The 21566-nt window shown below is 34.5% G+C and overlaps 1 protein-coding gene across 1 annotated transcript; it reads right to left on the reverse strand.

Moving 5' to 3' along the window:
* Positions 1-690: 690 nt before the first annotated feature.
* LOC108211295 (L-ascorbate oxidase homolog) lies at positions 691-4294 on the reverse strand. Its single transcript, XM_017382853.2, has 8 exons — positions 4034-4294; positions 3772-3881; positions 2734-3004; positions 2428-2533; positions 1911-2256; positions 1439-1804; positions 1263-1341; positions 691-1168 (listed from the first exon to the last, which is right to left on the reverse strand). Exons 1-8 carry the CDS (start codon positions 4163-4165, stop codon positions 956-958), a joined length of 1623 nt encoding a protein of 540 aa, XP_017238342.1. The 5' UTR covers positions 4166-4294; the 3' UTR covers positions 691-955.
* Positions 4295-21566: the final 17272 nt, after the last annotated feature.

Here is a 21566-nt window from a genome sequence, read left to right on the forward strand (position 1 = left end):
AGTTGCTCCCCTCAAGGTGCTCTTAGCCGCGAGCACCCTTGAGATCATGCGGCATGGTGGAAAGTCTAACACCATTCGTAGTGGTGAAGAACTTTTGGTTTACAACAGCGAAATCCTTAGTGGAAACACCAGTGTTGGGACAGGTCAGCCGTGGAAGGAGATAAAGAAATAGCAGGCCCATGTTTAACAGTCATTTCTAATTAATGACTGCTGGTTGCTGCTCTGGTTATCTATTGGAATCAAAACATCAAGAATTGTTGACAATCATGAGGGCAGTTGAAGTAAAAATATCTCAGCACCACATCTTTTCATATTTTCAAGCTGAAGAGTAGTGACAAACTGACAATATTTATAACATCAGAATTAAGAAACGACTACTGCCCCTACTACTGGAAAGAGATGAGCAACCCTCTTAAAAAAATCCGAAATTTTGCTACGGAATGAAGGTTGGTGATCACAATGGATACAAATCCAACTGCATATATTTCTATGTGACTCCGTTGTTGTAGCAGATATTTGGTTTATATCAATGTAATATTGGACAATGATTCAAATGAGAACAATTTGTATGTGAGAAAGTGAGAACGGTTGTTTTGCACTCTGTTTAAAAAAAAATTACTTTTTAAATGTTCTATTGTTCTACAGGAGAATAATAGCGTTGTCACGCGTTCTCCATAAAACGTGACCCTGTAAAAGATATGATTATATCAAGTTTCTATTAATGTGATTTATTACAAATAATGAAGGAACACAGACAATACAAAGAACAAATATACCGTTGGTACAGTAAGGAATTTGACCTTGAGTTGAGGTCATTAACATTTCTATTCTGCTGACTTTGCTTGGATAATATCTTAACAATTTGAAGTCTCCTCAGCATGAACTATCGGCTAAAGCAAGCAATTTTAGCTTTAAATTCATTCACCTATATGCGAGCCACTTCTAGTTCCCCAGTTTAAAGGGGTCTTGTATGTCTTCCGGCTGCCCGACCACAAAGGCGAGCATTCTTTGGGATGGGGAACTCGTCTCTGAGTGAATTGGAATTTGTATAGACACGGAGATAGAACTGCTGTCCAAGATATTGTCGTGCCCAAAACTCTGACCTCAGGTTCCACATTCCCACATTGTCAAGCGGGACATAAATGGCACTCCATGATTTGGGGTACACCTACATGTTCAAAAAGGTTTAGTTATGAATATAATGTGCATGTACCAAGAAGCTGTAAAGCAACTTATTGGAGATGAACTTAATTCTTTGTCACCTGAACAGTGCAACGTGCAATTGCATCGTGGAGGTTGTAACCTTTTCTGCTAGCTGAACTCCATTGCCCTCCATCCATTCTGTAATATTAACTCCAGTGTTAATGTTAAGACAAGCCAGGTTTAACTATGAGCTAGACAAAATAAACACAAGACAAAGATTATATAATTCACTCACCCTACTACAAAGAATGAGTATCCATCAAGGTGGTAACTCTGAATGATGTTTTCAGGATTGTTAAAAACAATTTCCACGAAGGATCTGAAGTCAGCGCCCATGACAGGGGTGTCAAGAAATAGACCTCCACCGGGAGGATTTGGAGATATGCTTCCAATACGAAAAACTCCTCCAATATTGAAGAAATCTGCTAGCTTTAGTGGAGTGTCAGCTGGGACATAGGAGACACTGTTGATTCCATATCTCTGCTTGCCCCTGATTTGACCTGCAGAACTGGACAATATGATAGTTCTGCTAGTGTTTACCATACCATAATGGTAGGAACCTTGTGGATTAGGTCTTGGTCCACTTGCTGTGAGATTAGTCCTGATACATAAATAAGGTAATAAAGTACTTAGCTTTGAAGTAATCTTTCAACTATGATAATGATCAAGATGATAGACATTCAATACCAAAGAGCCAAGATAAGAACCTGATAGAACGTGCCTGGTTCAGAGACCAGTCAATCTGAATGGTAGGTCCGCCAGGAGGTGGGCCGGAAACTGGGCCAGCAGAGTTGCTATATTTCAGAATAGTAGTGGTGGTGAGAATTGTAGAGGTGAAGCGGGATGATACAACAATATAGTAATCCTGAGCTGGTTGATCAGCTGTGACAAGTACTGAGTAAGATTGGCCAACATGAACATCAAGCGATGAATAGGTCGATTGCAGTGTGTGTGTTCCTTCCACCTCCACCAATTTCATTTTATGACCTTGAATGCGGAAGTTCAGCGAATTCTGGAGTCCAACATTTGATATTCTAAGCCTGTATGTTTTACCTACACAACAAAGATAGAAGGACCAACGTTTTTTAGTCATAGTCTATTATGGCCCTGTGTTTACATTCTAATGACAATACCTCTTATAACAGTATTACATAATCAAATTAAAACTCAATTACTTCAGTATAATGATATTTAAAGATTAAAAGATAATAAAAGACAATGTACCTTGTTCAACATTCAAGGGGACTCCATTATTAGGACCACGCCCATTGATAAGAATGCCATCAGGATTCGGTAATTTCCTACCACCATCAAGAAGTGCCTTCAATTTCTGTAAAAAGAGGGAAATATATTCATCCGACAATTTCAACAAGATACAAAATTACTATGACTTAGTTTTTTGATAAAAGGTGCTCATTTGCCATAAAATGTGATTGAGGAACAACATTCATCTTTCAAAAGCTCTAAAAAAAGTTAGAATGTAGCATATAGTGGTAAATTCTCTTCAACCTAATTTTATGGAGAGCTTACCGTGTGATTAGTCTTGTACCAATCTCCAATTAAGACGGTATAATCGCCTGCAGGATCAGGGAATGGAACAGGAATCCTGGGACGGCTAAGGATTCTGATACCTCCAAACCCTCCGGCAGCTTTGTGGAAATCAAGGGAAGGGAAATAGTAAAAGCTGCCAATCTGATCCTTTACTTGAAGAATGTATGTATAATTCTTCCCTGGAGGAATGGGGCATGTAGTCCCAGCAACTCCATCCATATATGAATTCCTCCTCTGCTGAATCCCATTCCTACAATTTTCCACTTGTTTAGTAAAAATCATGTATGAAAATGTAAAAAAATCTCTTGAGCAATTTTTATATATAAAAACTACAAAGTCTGCAATGGAGGAGGATTGAAGGAGTCACAGTTTCTCTTCATCAAAATTTCACTCTGTAAATGTTACCATCACTATACATAATGTTATGGTAATGAGTTTCACTTAACAAGAACAGTAGAAATATATTGTATAATTTAGGTTCTATTCCTGTAAACCAATATTATGTTCGGATTCAGGAATGTGCACCACATTTATCAGGGGCGGAGCTAGAAGTTGGTATCGTGATGGTTGAATTTCTAAACAACCTATCTGTTAAGTAATTATGATTATTCAACAAAATTTAAAAAACTAGTTTATAGAAACTATCAGTATAATCTAAATCTTCACTTATTCATGCTGTTAAAAAATAATATGGATTTCCAGATTTTTTTTTCAAAAATATTGTACTGTTTCATGCTGCATATTTTAATAATTTAGTTGATCAATGTGCTCACAGATTGCATCAACACAAAAAACTGAAAAGTTAAAGCACAAGGACCAAAATCACTAGCTGGCGAGTTTTACACGTCTGGGACAGGACTTTATGACATCTTTTCGCAGTTAAGCAACGAGTAGCAGATCTTTATAATAAGACTACATTGATCTGCTAAACGAGATTATATAACTGCTAAACGAGATTATATAATATTATCTGCTAATAGAGAAAATTACACTGAAATTTCAAAAATAAGAACTTACCATGAGATTAGAAAAGGTTGGTCTAGGCTGTTAAAGACGTTGATGATCAAATTATCATTGGTGACTGAATGAATATCAGGACCCGGGAATTGTCCATTGATTAGAATTCCCTTGAGCAACAAAAATTAAATCCGTATTAGACTACGACAACGAAAAAGACCATAAACACAATTCTTCGAGCAAGTATAGTAGCTAATATATGCGCAAAATATATTAGCTACTATATATCAGATCCAAAAACAAATGTAGGAATATTGAGTACCTGTTGGCGAACACCGAGGGGATAGATGTCACCGTAAGTAACATTCCAGGTGAAGAATCGGTAAGGATCCTCTGCTCCGACAATGGCGAAAAATGCAAATGCAGTGACTAATGCAGCTACATTTAGCTGCATTTTGGTATAAGAGATAATAGTAAAGCAAATGGGGTGTGAAGAATTTAAAAGGGAGTTGGAGCTAGCGGTGGTGGTGTGAGCAAAGTGAATGGTGAGGTGTGACTTGCTTTTAAAGTGCAGCTATTAGTAGCATCTTTTTGTCTGTAAATTTAAAAAATAATAGTAGCCGGGAAAACAAAGGAGAGAGCGAGGAAATGGTGAGTAGTTGTGAAAATATTGTGAAAATTAAAAAGGAGAGAGATTTAAAATTGTTGAAATGGTGTCGGTGCACATGTTACTGCACGACCGTACCACATGCTGCTGCTCGTTTTCAGCGTATACTATGCAAAGTTGATGATAGAAGAACTCTGTCCGGAAGCGAACAGCGTGATGGTTCATGCGCTTGGTTAACACTATTACGACCATGTCAAACGCTCTTGGTATTCTTGACTCCTTGTTTGATTTCTAGGTCGTGTTCGCTGCAATGAGAGGCGGATCTAGGAAAAGACACCGAATATTTTTTTTTACAATTTTTCACTATTCTAAATTTTATAAAATTATAATGTGCTCCCGAAAAATTTAGAAACATATAGGTGTTTTTTAAAAATTTGCTTCGTGCCCCCCTAACATTTGTGTGCTAGATCCGCCCCTACCGCAATACGCTGATAACTACGGAATATTTTCTACTTAAATTATACTAGTTGATAACCCGTGCCAAGCACGGGTTTGACTGAAATTTTAAAATTTGTCATTTATTGAAAGAATACTGTCTTTTTTTTTAAATTACATTATCATATTTTTATCATACCTATTTAAATTAGAGAAAATGACCTTAATATCACAATTAATAGACATACGTGCCCAGAATAGCAATTATCATTCAAAGTGCCCATTTTAACCATTCATGTGCGCAGTCCCTACATGCGTGTCCCATTTACTATATATGTACCCCATCTGATGGTCAAGCAAATTGATAACTCACATATTCATGACTCTCGGACTCTCTTTACATACTCTCACCTCTCTGTAATTAACATATCTCTCTCCATATGACCACATCTATCTTTTAATACTGAAATATTTGTACATGTAATTAAATATAAATGCCCGTACCTAGAGATTCAACGACGATCAGAAAACTTGCATATCTTGTTTCATCACAAATTCACAATTCAAACTTAGTTGCATAATTTACAACATCCTTAAATTAAAAAAACCCTAATATGGTGTAATATTATTTAGTGTTAAAGTTGAAAAAAAAGGAAGAAATATTTACATGTATATTACTGATAAGGAATCGGGAGAAGAGTCAAGGTTAATGTCTGAAACTTGAAAGAAACATGTGCAATGCATTTACATGTGTATGTAATAAGAAAAGTACTGTAAAATATCACACGGGGATAGCATCAACACGCATATCATGGATGCGTGGTTTGTAGTTGCGCATGGCAAGAATGCGTGGTGTGGGCACGCATAATTTTAATGCGTGGTTTGTAGTTGCGCATGGCAAGAATGCGTGGTGTGGGCACGCATAATTTTAATGCTGTGTATAACATGTTATTCTGGAAGTTTTTCCAAAAACTGTTATTTTGGACGGGATGACTTGCAAAAATGATAAAAAGGGCATTCACCTTTTAAATTATTGTTTTTAAATGATATTTAAATTATTGTTATTTAATATAAGACTTTCTATATATTAAAATTTGATCCTATTTTAAAATTTATATCATAACAATATGGGTTCTTGTTCTATGGAGTCCACAAAATAAGAGTATTGAAGTCCAAAATTATTTAAATATAATCTACACGTTTCAATTTGCAGGTTATGTTCTACAATATAATCGTTGCAATCAAAAGATAAAACAATTATTTTATAAATCACTAAATATTATATATGTTCTAAAATATAACTCATAAGTAGAATAATGATCTTAATGATTGTTAATGTTAAAAGATGTTAATGAATAAATGATAATTATATTTAAAACTACTTAACAAATGGTAAATTATGTATAAAATTTGAATAATTAAAGATATTATTTATGACTAAACTAAAATATTATGATTGGTACTTATTATGGCTTAAATGCGGATTTTATGGAACTTAACTATATCAGTATGTTTTATTTTAGTAAAATTCCTATGTTGTTTGATGATTTTAAAATTGTTAAAATAATATTCAAGATCAACACATATAAGTTCGTTTATAGTGTCTTTAATCTTGAATTAAAATTCAAAATTTTAAGTCGCAATTATTTTATATTTTATAGGCAATCATTATATATAATTCTAGTTGGAGTTTTTGTAGATCTAACCGTGGTGTTGTAGTTGTCGGTTGTAGTTGTTTGATAAACTAATATTGTAGTTTAACAAAGTTAATTAACTTTTCAAAACTAATTTGATATCAAATATTTTGGTGTATGTCTTGTGTTTTGTTCTTTTATTATATGTTGAAATATGGACAATGGCCTCATTTTCTTTGAGTTTGTATTTGTCAAGTCAGTGTTACCACCGCCTTATTCGTCTTTATCGCAATCTTCTGAAGAGCACTGAATGATAATAATTATTACTAAAAAATATATGACCAAGTTTTTTGGTACTTTGGTATCAATATTGAATCTTGTTTATCTTAATTCTGAAACATGATAAAATTTTTATAGATTTGTTTCGTAAATTAAATTGTATGAGTTTTGAAAATTAAAACGAATAATTTCGCTGGCGATGTTATTATTCTATTGGTAGGATATTATTTTATTATAAAATTTATAATAGTATAATTATTATTACTGCTGAATAAAAAAATTATATGATGATAACCAACTTAAAGTTTTTTATAAAATAAATTATTTGAGTTTTAAAATGAGTAGCTTTGTTGACTGTAATTCGTTGGTGTGATAATCATTATATTACAAAAATTCTGATCATACATGAAAGTATTCTCATAGTTATATGATTACAATAATAATAATAATAATTAAAAATTATTTGATAATAACCAAATTTTGATACTTTGATATTTAGTATTTTGATGATATCGATTCCGCTTATTGATAAAAACTATATACAATATGATATTAATATCAATATGAACTCCTTATTTGAACTCTCAAGTATGATAAAAGATTTACAGAGTTGTTCCGTATATTAAATTATTTGACTTTTAAAAAATTAAACAAATAATTTTGTTGATAATATATTTTTATTAGTGAGATAATTGTTATAATTTTTAAATAAAAAATGATATTATGATAGCCAAATTTTGATATAAATTTTACATTAGTGAGATAATTGTTATAATTGTTAAATAAAAAATAATATGATGATAGTCAAATTTTGATATGAATTTTATAGAACTGCTTCATAATTTAAATTGTTAGCGATTTAACTGTGCGGATACGATAAATGTTATATTACAAAATCCTAAATACTATAGAAGTCTTTTTATAGAATTAAATAATAATTATAAAATCTTAACCAATATTGAAATTTTTAATAATAAAATCTGAATCAATATAGTAAGTAATAATTATAAAATCCTAAAAATGTATAATAGTAATTATAAAATCCTAACAATATAAAAATCTTTTCATAATTCTATAATGATTATTGTTATTAAATAAAAACTTTATATAGCATTGTCCTAATCAATATTGAAGTCTTTAATAATAAAATTCTAATCAATACAGAAGTCTTTCATTGTCCTAATAAATATCGAAATCTTTAATGATAAAATTCTGTTCAATATGGAAGTCTTTTGGGGAAAATAGATTTTTTTGCCATCCAACTTATTATTTGTTTAGAAACCTACTACTGAACTATAATTTTTTCCTTTTTTGCCACTAATGTTAGGTTCGGATTTTTTTTTTTGTTACTAACGTTAGGTTCGGATTTGATTATTAACATTATGTTATTCTTTTTAGAGTTAATTGCATTTGGCACCCCTTTGATTTCAGCATGTTGCACATTGCACCTAATAGTTTTGGAATAAATACTATGCAGCCCCTTACTTTTAACCCGTAGACACTTTGCACCCTTTCCGTTATCTTCTGCCGTTACCGTTAACTTTTGAAGGGGCATTTTGGAAAATTTTATTATATTTAATTAAAATCATACCTTTATTTAAATTTTCCGACCATTTAAATGATACTTTTCGGAAATCTATTTTTCGGTAGTCTGCAATATAATATTGATCTGTGTCTATATCTTTATATGTAGTACTCCATATGTGTCTTAGGTAGTTTATCTTAGAGGACGAGAGTACGGATTTTTTTTACTCAGAAAGAAAATCTCAAAATTAACTTATGGAACTATATTTATAAAAAGTGAGAACCTAAAATACGTGACAAGTAGTGGTAAAGAACTATAAAGTCAAGTGATACTATATATTTGTGGAGTCTTAAAATAATTCATAAAACTAAATTTTTTAGGTTCTTAAAATGCCCGTTAAACTCTCATACTTGAAGGTAAACTAGCTAAGGGACATATATATGACTGTATATAATGTTATAGACACATATCATATCACCATAATATTGCAGACTACCACTATGTTTTTATAATGCTAAAAAGATAACATATTGTTAATAATCAAATCAACACATAACGTTAGTGACAAAAAAAAATCCAACGTTTTTTTAAGGAAAAAAAAACCAACATTAAATTTTATTCAGAAAAAATAAAATAAAATAATTTTTGAAATTTTTTGGAGTCTCAAAATGCGTGTCCAACTCTCGTCCTCCAAGGTAAACTACCTAGGACACTACATAAAGATATAGACAAATATCAGATCGCCACTATATTGCAGACTAACACTATATTTTAATAATACTAAAAAAATAACACAGTGTTAATAATCAAATCCGAACCTAACGTTAGTGACAAAAAAAAGTCCGAACCTAACATTAGTGACAAAAAAGAAAAAAAATTATAATTCAGTGGTAGGTTTCTAAACAAATAATAAGTTGGGTGGCAAAAAAATCTATTTTCCCAAGTCTTTTGTAGTAGTATAATAATGATTATAAAATCCTAATCAATTTGAAAGTGACCAAATTTTGGTACTTTTGGTACCGATGTTCCACCGAAATGTGGTTTCGCTTATTAATAAAGGGTATTGATAGTATATGTTATCATGATTATCAATGAGATGAAAGTCAGTAGAAATTTATCACCCGATTAAATTTGTTTAATTTTTTTATTCCGTCCAAGTAAACGGATTTAAATTTCTAATATCTTAAAAAAACTATAGTGGATCGAAGGAGTGATTGACAATGGATAAAAAAAATAAAAAAAACCACACCGAAAGTTTTTAACCATCTTCAAATTTTTAAGTTGACAGTCATCAGGGAGCTTGTGATTTTTCCTCTGCTGTAGAGTAGTAAAATTTATCAATTTTACGTGGTTCACGACTTCACAACTTTCACATCCCTAGTACTCATGTATTATGTATCACGTCTTGGATAGAGAATTTACATTCAAAAGTTGGATTAATTTGGTGGAAAGAACTCTTTTATGTCATTCACATGTGTGAAGAAATTATAAAGGGGGAAGAACGTGGAAGCTGAGATAATATTGTATATTCTTTGTAATTTATGGAGAAATAATTTCCGATCAGTAGCAGCACATGATCACAAAGACAGAAACACAATTGTTGTTTTGTGATTTGTATTTATACAAAGTGCAGAAAAAGAATATTATAGTCACCGAATAGTATACAAGTTTACCGGTCAATTGTTGGCTCACACCGAGGCATACATACACACACAAGTCGTCTTACAGAATATATGTAATTTTATATTGTTAGAGTTATATCCGTCTCATTCAATTCTCTACACTTTTTTTATTGAATGTTTCAATTAATTATATATATTTTGAAAAGTATTATTATATAAAAATCCACATTTAATATATAAAAATTCACTTACATCAACTATTTTCTTCTACTACACTCATTTTATATATACACATTAAATATTGCGGTCACGTCACTTTTGTCTATTTCTCTTACTTTTTCAGTTTTTCTCACTAAATCATATTTTTTTCTTAATCTCCGTTCTCAAATCCAATGTATACTATCCAATGTAATGGAAAGGAGTGAGTATGCAAAGAAAGCATACTTGTTGTAATTTATAATGAGTCTGAATCTCTGCTATACTTACTATGTAGCATATTATAAGCAATTTTTTTTTCATTTGATGATATTAATTACTATAGATTTTTGATGAAAGCTCAGATAAATTTGTCATCTTTGAAAAAAAAAACACATTTTTTCTGAAAAATTTACCATACATCATCTTTTTCCGTCGAATATATGTCACTGATAATCGATCATTTATAATTACTACTTCCCTATCACGACTGATATTGCTAGCGCATTGGAGTATGCCACATGCCCACTATTCGGCCACCCCAAATCTCTTCCGTCGAATATGATTGCATGACTTGCGGAAAAAATACACCGACAGCAGACACCGTCACACCAGTACACAAATTGTAGTTTAGTTATATCTGGTAAATACACACTTGACACTTGTTTTTCAATTTTTTAAAAGAAACGCCCCCATGATCTTTGTTTTCAAACACATGTGAGGTAGAAAATATACCGAAACATCTGGCAATGAAGATTTCATAAGACTGTATTCAGTATTTAGCATCTTGGTCACTTTGCCCCTCTGGAATATCAGTCGGCTTTTGGGATGTGCAAGCATCCCAATAACAAAGGAGCCTCAAAATTTTGAGGGCCTCTAATTAATTTTATAATTAAATCCAGCATATAAGACCTCTTCATGATATAAAATAAGCCCATTTTGTTGCAATTATATTACTGCTAAGTTTCTTATTTCTCTCTTGCTAATAAAAATTATTTAATATTTTTATTAGGTTAATAAACTTAACTATTTAATTCTCAATAAATTTTCTGCTTTTTTTTATAGTCAAGGATGTTATCCTTTTTTTCAGATTTCAGGTTTATTTTTAAAATAGTTAAAGAAAATAAATAATTTAAGAATAAAAATATATTGAAATTTAAATTTGTGAACTTTATAAATAATAGTTGAATTGAAAAATAATTTTTAAATACATGAATTATAATATTTATTTGAGTATTAGCGTCGTTTGTTATTTCGACTAGATCTGATTATTAATACTTTTATTTCTATAATTTTTATTTCTCCTCAGCTATTTTTTTCTGAGAAAATAAAGAGAAAGATTGATTTTAACACATAAATAAATTATTATTTTATATTTTTCCGCACAGGGCCCACATCTTGCTTGAGCTCCACGGTAGTATTAATATCATCAGCTGGATCAAATGCTTGGCCAGCCTAGTTAGGGGTGTACGCGGGTCGGGTTGGCCCGGTTTAGGTTTTTTATCGACCCAACCCATTAAATTCGGTTTGCTAATTTTCGAACCCAACCCATTAAAATTAATTTATAACCCAACCCAATTTGTCATACTTCGGGTTGGGTTGGTTTGGGTCGGTTTGACGGGTTACTAAGTACTAAATCGTAGTTTTAAAATTGCTACACAACCTATAAATTATAGAGTATTAAAACAAGTTCGGACTTTTAAAGAATAGTAGCTTCACTATCGAACTCTCAAAGGCAAGTAGACGAATGACAAATGTGCAAGGACGATATTTTAAAAGAAACTCGAGGAAAGATACCAATGTTATAATTCAATTTTATCACACCAATGTTATAATTTCAATTGAGTAGCTATATTTTATATATATACAATTTTGTTAGATATATATTATATATATATAATGTATTTTTATTAAAATACCCTCGGGTTGGGTTGGCCAAATAAAATCTAAAACCATGCCCAACCCATTAAAATCGGGTTGGAGCCGATTCAACCCAATTAAAAAACGGTTTAAAATTTTCGGTTTGGTTCGGCCGAAAATAGGGCCGGTTTGGGTCGGTTTAAACGGTTTGGGCAACCCATGTACACCCCTAAGCCTAGTGTTTAAAGCAGCGGCTATTTGGTTGACACATGTGAGATGGGTGATTCTTAACCAACACTAGCCTCAACTATAGAATTGCATGACTGTAATGATCTCTTAATTTGGATAATCAACTATTTTAGATCCGAATTTAATTCCACTCATATGATCTAAAAATATATAATTCAAGTTTTATCATCATTATGACGTATTAATATATTCTGATTTTAAATATCTTTACAATTCTCCAATATAAATTCAAATTCAATCATCATTATTATATTCATATATATTTTCAAAAAGATTAATTAATTTTAATATAAATTATAATAATAATACCGTAGTCATTTTATAACTAAAATACATTTGATAAAGATAAAATATTACATGATTTATTTAATATAATAGAACATTAACACTACACCATAGATGGCTTTCAGCAACATTACAAATACGTTGCCAGAGGCCCATAAATTGTTGCAGCAGGCTGAAAATGTGCAATGGCAACGGTTTTCGACTGTTAGTATTTTTGGCGTTGCCATAGCCAGAAAAGGCAACAGTTTGTGCAACATTTTAATTCCGTTGCCAAAAAGGCACGATTTTGAAAAAAGGGACCCACCAAGAACTGCTTGGTGGGTCCCACTGCCACGTGGCAGCACTGCCACGTGGCTCTCCGGCCACGTTGGACACTGCCATGTGGCCCCGTTGCCACGTGTCCCGCTGCCACGTGGGGTCCACTGCTGACTCATATTTTTGGCAACAGTTTTAGCAACAGTTTATATAATGATGACAACTGTTTTTTTATATTGTTTGCAACGTTTTTTATAGCTACTGCAACAGTTTTGTAATGGCCAATTTGAAATGTACTATTTATTTATATGACAGCCCAGTACATTATAGTACTTCTTTTCCAATCCAACTTCTTTTCCAATCCAAATCATCAAACACAACAGAATAACACCAAAGATGAAATCGATGATGATATATGACATACAAATCCTAATTATTAGAATTAATTATTTTCACAAGTGAAAAAGATTATAGACGTTGAATTTTGAGTGTCGGTTAAAAGTAAAATCGACACGGTTGATATTTTTATCATCAGATGTATAGTTAATCGATGATGATTTCAATTTCTGCTGCACATATAGTGTCTGTCGACTTGTGTTAGTCAACATTTTTAATGTTTAAAAGTGTCGTTTCAATTAATATCGACACTTAAAATCTTTTTATTATGTTGATCCTCGTAAATGTCGATATTATGAATATATATCTATTATGTCGATTCTGGTAAATGTCAACGTCATTGTATTATTTAACTATACCGAACATAAAATGTGTGATTAATTAAAAATAAAAAAATATCATTGCTCATCACTCTATTTAAAACAAATTATCAATTTCACTTCATTGCACAAAACATTGTTGTTAAAAGACGCTCACTCAAAAGACACAATGCTAATCGAACTAATTTAAATATCAGAGGTCCAAAGAAATATCTGCATTAAAGTAGCAGAGGACCCGCCTCATGTGTGCGATGCCGTTGCAAGTTGCATTCCTTTCGACAACTTTATAACATGTTAGTATTTTGGCTCCTTCCAATTTCTAGGCACCTTGAACATCATCTTTACAAATATAACCATCTTTTTTTTCACTTCACATTTCTAACCACCCTAATTCAACACCCCTCGGGCGAACACAGAAGAAAACCTTTTTTTCAGCCGAGATCTTGCTACGGGCGAACAGTACAATTCCAGGCAAGTGTGTTCGCCCCTGCTACGGGCGAACATACCTGTGAAGCTGTGACGTGTCCGGCCCAGTCAGGGGCGGCCACGTGTCCCCTTTTACCCCTTAAACCCACCCCAACCCCTTTGTTTCTTCTTCATCTTCGCCGCAGCAACCAGCAAACATATTTTCAGATTTTACACACACCGCAAGCTTCAATTTGTAGAAGAAAGGGTGATCCGGACAGAGAAAAGGGGGGAAAAAGGAGCTTGCTTTGCTACTTTCACCGGATCAATTAATCAATTTCACCCATTTTGAAGGTTTTTCCACCATTCTCAATCTCATTAAAATGCATGCATGTATTTTTATAAATTTGATAATGATTGATCTTAGTTGCTAGTAGATACAAATTATATGACAAGCTTGATTAGTAATTTGTTTGATAATTTATAATGGGTTTTGTTAGTTGGTATTTGGTAGTAGCTTATGTTAGTGATAATTTTAGTTTAGATTAGTAGTTGGTGATGATTGTTGTTGATTAGTAGTGGTAGTGCTAATTTTAGTTTAGATTAGTAGTTGGTGATGATTGTTGTATTATTTACGTTAAGAGTAGATTAAATATAATCAATTTAATTTTAGCTTTTATTGAATTTAATGAAATTAAATTAAATCGAATTTAAAAGTAAACTTGACACCATTAAATTAAATAGATTAGTAGTTGGTGATGATTGTTGTTGATTAGTAGTGGTAGTGCTAATTTTAGTTTAGATTAGTAGTTGGTGATGATTGTTGTATTATTTACGTTAAGAGTAGATTAAATATAATCAATTTAATTTTAGCTTTTATTGAATTTAATGAAATTAAATTAAATCGAATTTAAAAGTAAACTTGACACCATTAAATTAAATAGATTAGTAGTTGGTGATGATTGTTGTATTATTTACGTTAAGAGTAGATTAAATATAATCAATTTAATTTTAGCTTTTATTGAATTTAATGAAATTAAATTAAATCGAATTTAAAAGTAAACTTGACACCATTAAATGAAATAGGTTAGTTGGCCTTGGTTAGCTTTAAGCATGGGTTAGTTCGATAAGAAAGACTTTGAATAAAACTCAACGACTCCCTTAAATTTAGGAAATACGTTTTTTTTATTAGAATAAAAATTTAAATTATACAATGTTATATTATTCCAATAAATAAAAAAAATCAGATTTGTAAAAATAGTTAGAGATAATTATTTCGAATTTAAAATTAAGTAATATAAAATATAATATAAAATAAAAAAATCAGATTTGTAAAATTAGTTAGACATAATTACAATTAAAATTAAAATCACAATGTTATATTATTACAAGTAAAATTAAAATTAAGTAATAATGTAAAATAATAAATATAGTACAATCTTTGGGATTACAATTAATATTATAAATATAATCAACATAATTTCAGTTTTTATAAATTTAATTAAATTAAATTAATTCGAATTTCAAAGTAAATTTAGAGAAATTTTATACAATACAGGAAATTTTTCGAATAAAATAAATGAAATATTACAATATTAGCATATTTTTCAGATTTGTAAAAAAAAATGAAATCACAATATTTTGAATAAATGAAAATATAATATAAAATAAAAAAATCAGATTTGTAAAATTAGTTAGACATAATTACAATTAAAATTAAAATCACAATGTTATATTATTACAATTAAAATTAAAATTATTTCGAATATTGGATTTAATGAAACATCAGCAGCTGCACGACCACTACAACGAGCAGATTGATTGGATGTACGCGAGGCAGCCATTTGTTGATCTTTGGGATACGCGCATGGAGCGTGCCCTCGCATCTCCTCCACTTATGCATGGCGAGGGTTGCACTGCCTCATACCTGCCATGGTTCCACAGGGTCACACGTCGAATCATCATTAACCCCTTACACTGGCCACAGCAGGAGGGTGCCTTCCAGGGAACACAGCTCTCGACACCGGAACTGGTAAATATACAGCTTAAATATACATGTTTAAATATACATGCTTAAATATACATGCTTAAATATACATGTTCTCAGCTTGTTTTGTACACTGTTCTGACTTAAATATACATGTTTGTAAACAGGAGGAGCAGTTATCCGCTATGCAGCGTGCCATTGACCCTTATGCTCCTGATTTGGGCCTGGCAAACCATATTTTACAGGATATGGTTACTCGTGTACAGCGTCGACCTACGGAACAGGCCCCTGCCAGACCTAGGGCACGGGCTCCTGCAGGGCGTAGGGGACGACCACCAGTCACACCGGTAGTGCCCGAAGAGGGCACTTACTACACCCATGTGGGTAGCTCACACCTTGCAGGCACCTCACATTCTGCAGGTCATGATGGAGCAGGTACTTTTGAGGCTGGTGGTTGGTCTCCATTCATTCAGCCTTCTACATCTGAGGGGGGTGCATGGCCCCAAAGGAGCAGATTAGGGGATGATGAGGCACAGGACGATGAGGGTCCGTCACAGGATCACTTGTCAGAGTCATATGTATATCGTCCTGACATGTCATTCTTAGAGGATCACACACCTCCCCCATTCACCCAGGAGCCGTCCTTTGGGAGCAGTACATACAGATTCGGGAGTCCACCTGTCACGTTCACTCCGATGATGTCCACCAGCGGCGAGGGTTTTACCACACCTTTACCCGCTTTTGCTGCATTTGCGGGGGATAGTAGCCCCTGGGCGTACGCACCTGTGCGTCCACCGAGAGCAGCAGCACAGCCGTCGGAGGTTGAGGATGAGTCTGACCATGAGGAGCCATCCGAGCATGAGCAGAGACAGCAGCCACCTAGAGCTGCGAAGGGGAAGGGTCGTAGATGTCACACTGGAAGTCACTTCTTCGGGCATACGAAGAAGTAGGCTTTTTGGCTTCCCCTCGTATGTACTTTGTTTATGTGTATGCACTTTTATTATGCATTTGATAATGCATTATGTTTATCTTTATGTACTTTTATTCGGGTAGAACGGTTTATGTACTTTTATTATATTTATGTATTTTGTTCACTCATATTGTTGTATAATGTTAGCACTTTCCGTTTACATGATAACATAACAAATGACATAACATAATAAATGACAAACATCCCTGCATAACATGAATTTTATTGTTGATTAACACTAACAAAGCCACACAAACATAGTACGCATCAACATACAATTGGAACAGTTATAAAGATAGATAGACAGATGTGCATAAGTTAAACAGCATTGGAAGACACCCCATTATTGCTGAAGAAAATAATGGAATCTCTGCCAATGTAGTGCCTCACATGGCTACAGCACCCCCCACTATGCCATTTACTTTACTTTTATCATGGTTACAGTAAGGGAATCTATGCAGTTTCACATGGCCGGAAGCATTTCACACACCTCCACCACTTTACTCACATGGGTGTACTGAACCATTAACATGGCTACAGTGCAAAGGGCAGAATACAACAATTTCACATGGCTACAGTGCAAAAGGCCACAATATCATTGCAAAAGGCCACAATAATTTCACATGGCTACAGAGGACGAATCTCTCTGCACCATTTTATCATTGCAAAGTCCAAAACATATTCAAATGGCTACAGTCATTTACTCTCTGTGCACCAAACATATTCACATGGCTACAGTCAAAGGCTACAGAGGACGAATCTCTCTGTGCACCGAAAATATTCACATGGCTACAGTGCTTTTGAACTCTATATTTGCTTTCACATTCTGAACTTATACACATAGAGACACCTTCAAACTTTCAATCTATAATTACACCCACAATGTACTCATCAAGTAGAAAGTGGTTGCTAGTAGAAAGAAATGATGATTACGAGAGTTTAAAATACAGCGATCCGAGAGAGTATTTCGCTGGTGTTCGGCGCGAGTGGGCTCATCGTCTTGAAGAATCCGACCAGTTGAGAAATGATCTTATAGCTCTAGGTGCAAAACTCCCGGCCCGTGACTCGTTAGCTATTTATCCGGAATATAGGTTCCAGGGTAGTTGGGGTGAATATCGAATGAAAGTGATTGCAGGAGTGGAGCAGATCAGGGAAGAGAACAACAGAATGTTGTTGCGCCGATGTCGTATGTACATGTATCAGTTGGCCAGAGACTCGGCAACTGCTAGCGGAAGAGAAATGTCTTTCGAAGAAGAATGTGCACTGCTTCAAAATCCAAATTACATTTCGGATTTCTACATGTCTGACGAAGACTCAACCGGTGCCAATGATTCTGATTGACAAATATCATTTGTATTTTATTCCAATAAATATAAGTACGAATAAATGCATCTTTATTATTTCTTTTGAAAACAAAATTACAACTGCTTTGCATAAGCATCAAAATTTGATTTCTCAATGACTTTTACTTTTGCAGCGTATTCTGCCGAGCTTTCTCTCAGCAAACCTATCCTTTCCTCATCCGTGATCTTTCCTTTCAAGAAGGCATCATTTATATCCCGGTCTTTTCTGTAGTGATATTCACGTAGCGGGCGACCGACTCCATGCAGAACTTCAATATGGGTCTCATCCTTAGTCGGCACCCAGTGTTTGCCCTGTCTCGCTTCTCGATACTCCAACAACCTCATCTCCGTAGCAAACTTCATCTTCTCCGCATCCCTTTCCATGGCAATTGAAACAAGTCTTCTCGTTTTTGTACAACTCCATTCTTCCATCCCGTCGTCAAGCTTTCTAGATTTTTTCTGCTTGTCCATGAGATGTTTTTAGTATGAGCAGATGAGAAGTTCGAGTATGTGTATGGCCTTAGTTCTAACTATATATAAACAAATTTACTCAATTATCACTTCAACTGATGACATTTTTAATCAATAAAATAATATCAATTCAATATTTACAAAACAACCCATTATATGTTCGCCCTCTCTTCGGGCGAACATAACTAATTAGCTTCTTTCATTATGCTTTCATTTATTTATTATATTCGAAATATTGATATGATATTATATTATGTATTTTTTAATTTGACATATTGTACTGAAATTATTAATGAATTAATTTCTCTAAATTTATTTGATACATAATACAAAATGAGTTAATTTCATGAACAGCATGTTTTATTTTTTTTTTTGATAAAGTAATAACATATTTGGCGAGCTTTACACCTTTAACATGATGAATAATCAAACCGTAGAATATACAAATGTAAGACTAAAATTTTAAAAATAAGTATTGTGTCTATGCGGTCAATGAACTTTTAAAAATTTCTAATATTTGGTTGGAAAATTGGGAACTATAATATAATGCGATTTAAATGTTTAGAGCCGGGAAAATTCATTAAATCAACTAGAAATGTTACAAGACTTTTTCTTGCCTTACTAAGTCACTGAGGCAAAATAATACATAGTAACATCTAATATGTGTACAATGTATTATGCATTGTACATGGGGCACTTCTTGTTCCGCTTCGTGTGACCTTCTTGCTTGCACCGACTACATTTGTGTCCCGTTCGGGAACCGTCCATCTCGGTCCGTATTCTCACCGACTGCCCCCTTTGGCCTCGCTTTGCTCTTCTCTTTCGCATGGCCTCGTTCGGCACCACGGTTCCATACCTTTGCCATGCTAATGGGAGTTGCACATCCCAATAGCCGGTTGCTGGTAACGGATATATCATAGGCTCCCACATATTTTGCAAAACGGGAGTGTAGTGGTAAGGGCCGATCCACTGTTTACAGTTTATGGAATTACGATTACACCCAGCAATCAGATGAGAACATGGAAGGCAATGACAGGCCCATTTCCCGCACGTGCAAGTACCCCTTCTGATGTCCACGACTTGTGTGTTTCCGCCCTTTTCCACACCTTTGAACCTGTACCTACGCGTCTTTACGGAGAATAAACCACTTTGCCGGTTAAATGTTTCAACGTGGTGGGCGTTAGCCCTCTCAGTATTGGTTTCCAACATTCTCCTAGCTCGCAGGCAGAGTTCATGCCCTTCTTGCATGCTTTCTAGAGCAGCGTTTCTCTCCTTGTTCACCGTCCTCACAGTTTTGTAAAAGAGGAATTCCATCATTGCGGTGACCGGTAGGAAGCGAGCTTGTCGAATGTTGCCATTGAAACTCTCCGTCACGTTGGTAGTGGCCTGGCCGTAACGAGCGTGGCCTTTGTCATGACAGATGGTCCACAAGGCAGGATTTATCTCCCGCAAATATGTCAATGCTTGGGGAGAAATGCAGGCAATATGTTTCATGTAAGCCTCGTGCTTTCTTATTTGTGGTGTTCGGCCTGCTACCCACATGTACATCTTCAACTCATTTCCCGGGTGATGTTTCGAGAAGTTGCTTCTCACATGGTGGAGGCAGTATCTGTGAACACCAAAAGGTTCAGTGAAGCCGTTGCGCTCGTCATTCACTGCAGCGAGGATCCCGGGGGCACGGTCCGATATAATACAAACGCCAAGTCTCTCTCGGCATACATGTATTCGTAGAAGACGTAGGAACCAGGACCAGTTCTCCGTAGTCTCCTCATCCACGAGGGCAAAACAAATTGGATATTGGTGGTTGTTAGCGTCCACTCCCACCGCAACCAGCAACTTTCCATTGTACTTTCCCTTGAGGAATGTACCATCAATTGAAATGACTGGGCGAGCGTGCTGCCAGCCATCAATCATCGCCTTCAGACACCAGAATGCGCGAACAAATACAGATTTGCCAATCTCAGTTTGATGTGGAACCGCATCAATCTCCATTAAGCTCCCTGGATTTGTACTTGCCATGACAGAGAGGAACCGTGGTAACTCATTATAGGTTGTCTGCCAATTGCCATAAAGGGTCTCCATTGCAGCCATCTTCCCCCTCCACGCTTTGCTGTAACTAACAATGTGCTGGAACTCATCGTTCACCATTGTTATAATGTTTGTTACCCTAAGATTTGGGGTTTGTGAAATCTGTTGAAACGAACAAGTATTAACAATCAAAAGGACAAAAAATCAGTGTCAATAAGAGACAATAGGTTGTGCGACTTACGTGTGGAGCAACCAATGACCCTATCATTTTTGCTGAAATCTTCTTATGATCCTGTGTCGGCCTATCCAACAAGCACGTGTGTGTCTCAGGACATTCTGTGATTTCAAACATACCGTGCTGCTTTTTCTTCGCCGCCCTTAACTTCCACTTACAATCATAGACTGTACACTTGACTTTGTATTTTTGCGTAGTGCTTTTTTGCACAACAAAGTTCCGATTCATTTTAATATGTGCCTCCTTAACCGCCGAGATTAGAACCTCTTTGTTACGAAACATGGCTCCGACGCCTAACTCATCAACGGATGGATTGAACCCGTGGGACATGATAGTGTCCACATTGGACACTATCTCAGTCTCGTACTGCTGAGATCCAAACCATGCAGCCCTTGGTACATAAACAGACATATCGCGCGTCTGCAACGAGGTATTCCCCTCTCGGACTTCATCCGAGTCGGCTTCTGAAAAGTCTTCAGATTCTTCCTCAACCTCTTCGTCTGACAGATTCCAATCCGAATCGTCACTTGTAGTTAATGCTCTTTCCGTGGCATTTTCTTCATCTTCTTCGTCCCCGTGAAGTGCAAGATTCACAACTGCACTTCTGTCTCGCGTTTGACGAGGCTGCGACAATTGTATGTCCTCCTCAGCAACTTCTGTATGCCCTACGGTCCCGTAGTTGTAGCCACTTTGGAATACGCTATTTGACCATCCGGCCATAGACCCCAACTCGCTTCCTCCATAGTCGCCACCG

Source organism: Daucus carota, chromosome 3 (genome assembly GCF_001625215.2).
Source record: "Daucus carota subsp. sativus chromosome 3, DH1 v3.0, whole genome shotgun sequence".
In the NCBI taxonomy this organism is placed as follows: Eukaryota; Viridiplantae; Streptophyta; class Magnoliopsida; order Apiales; family Apiaceae; genus Daucus; species Daucus carota.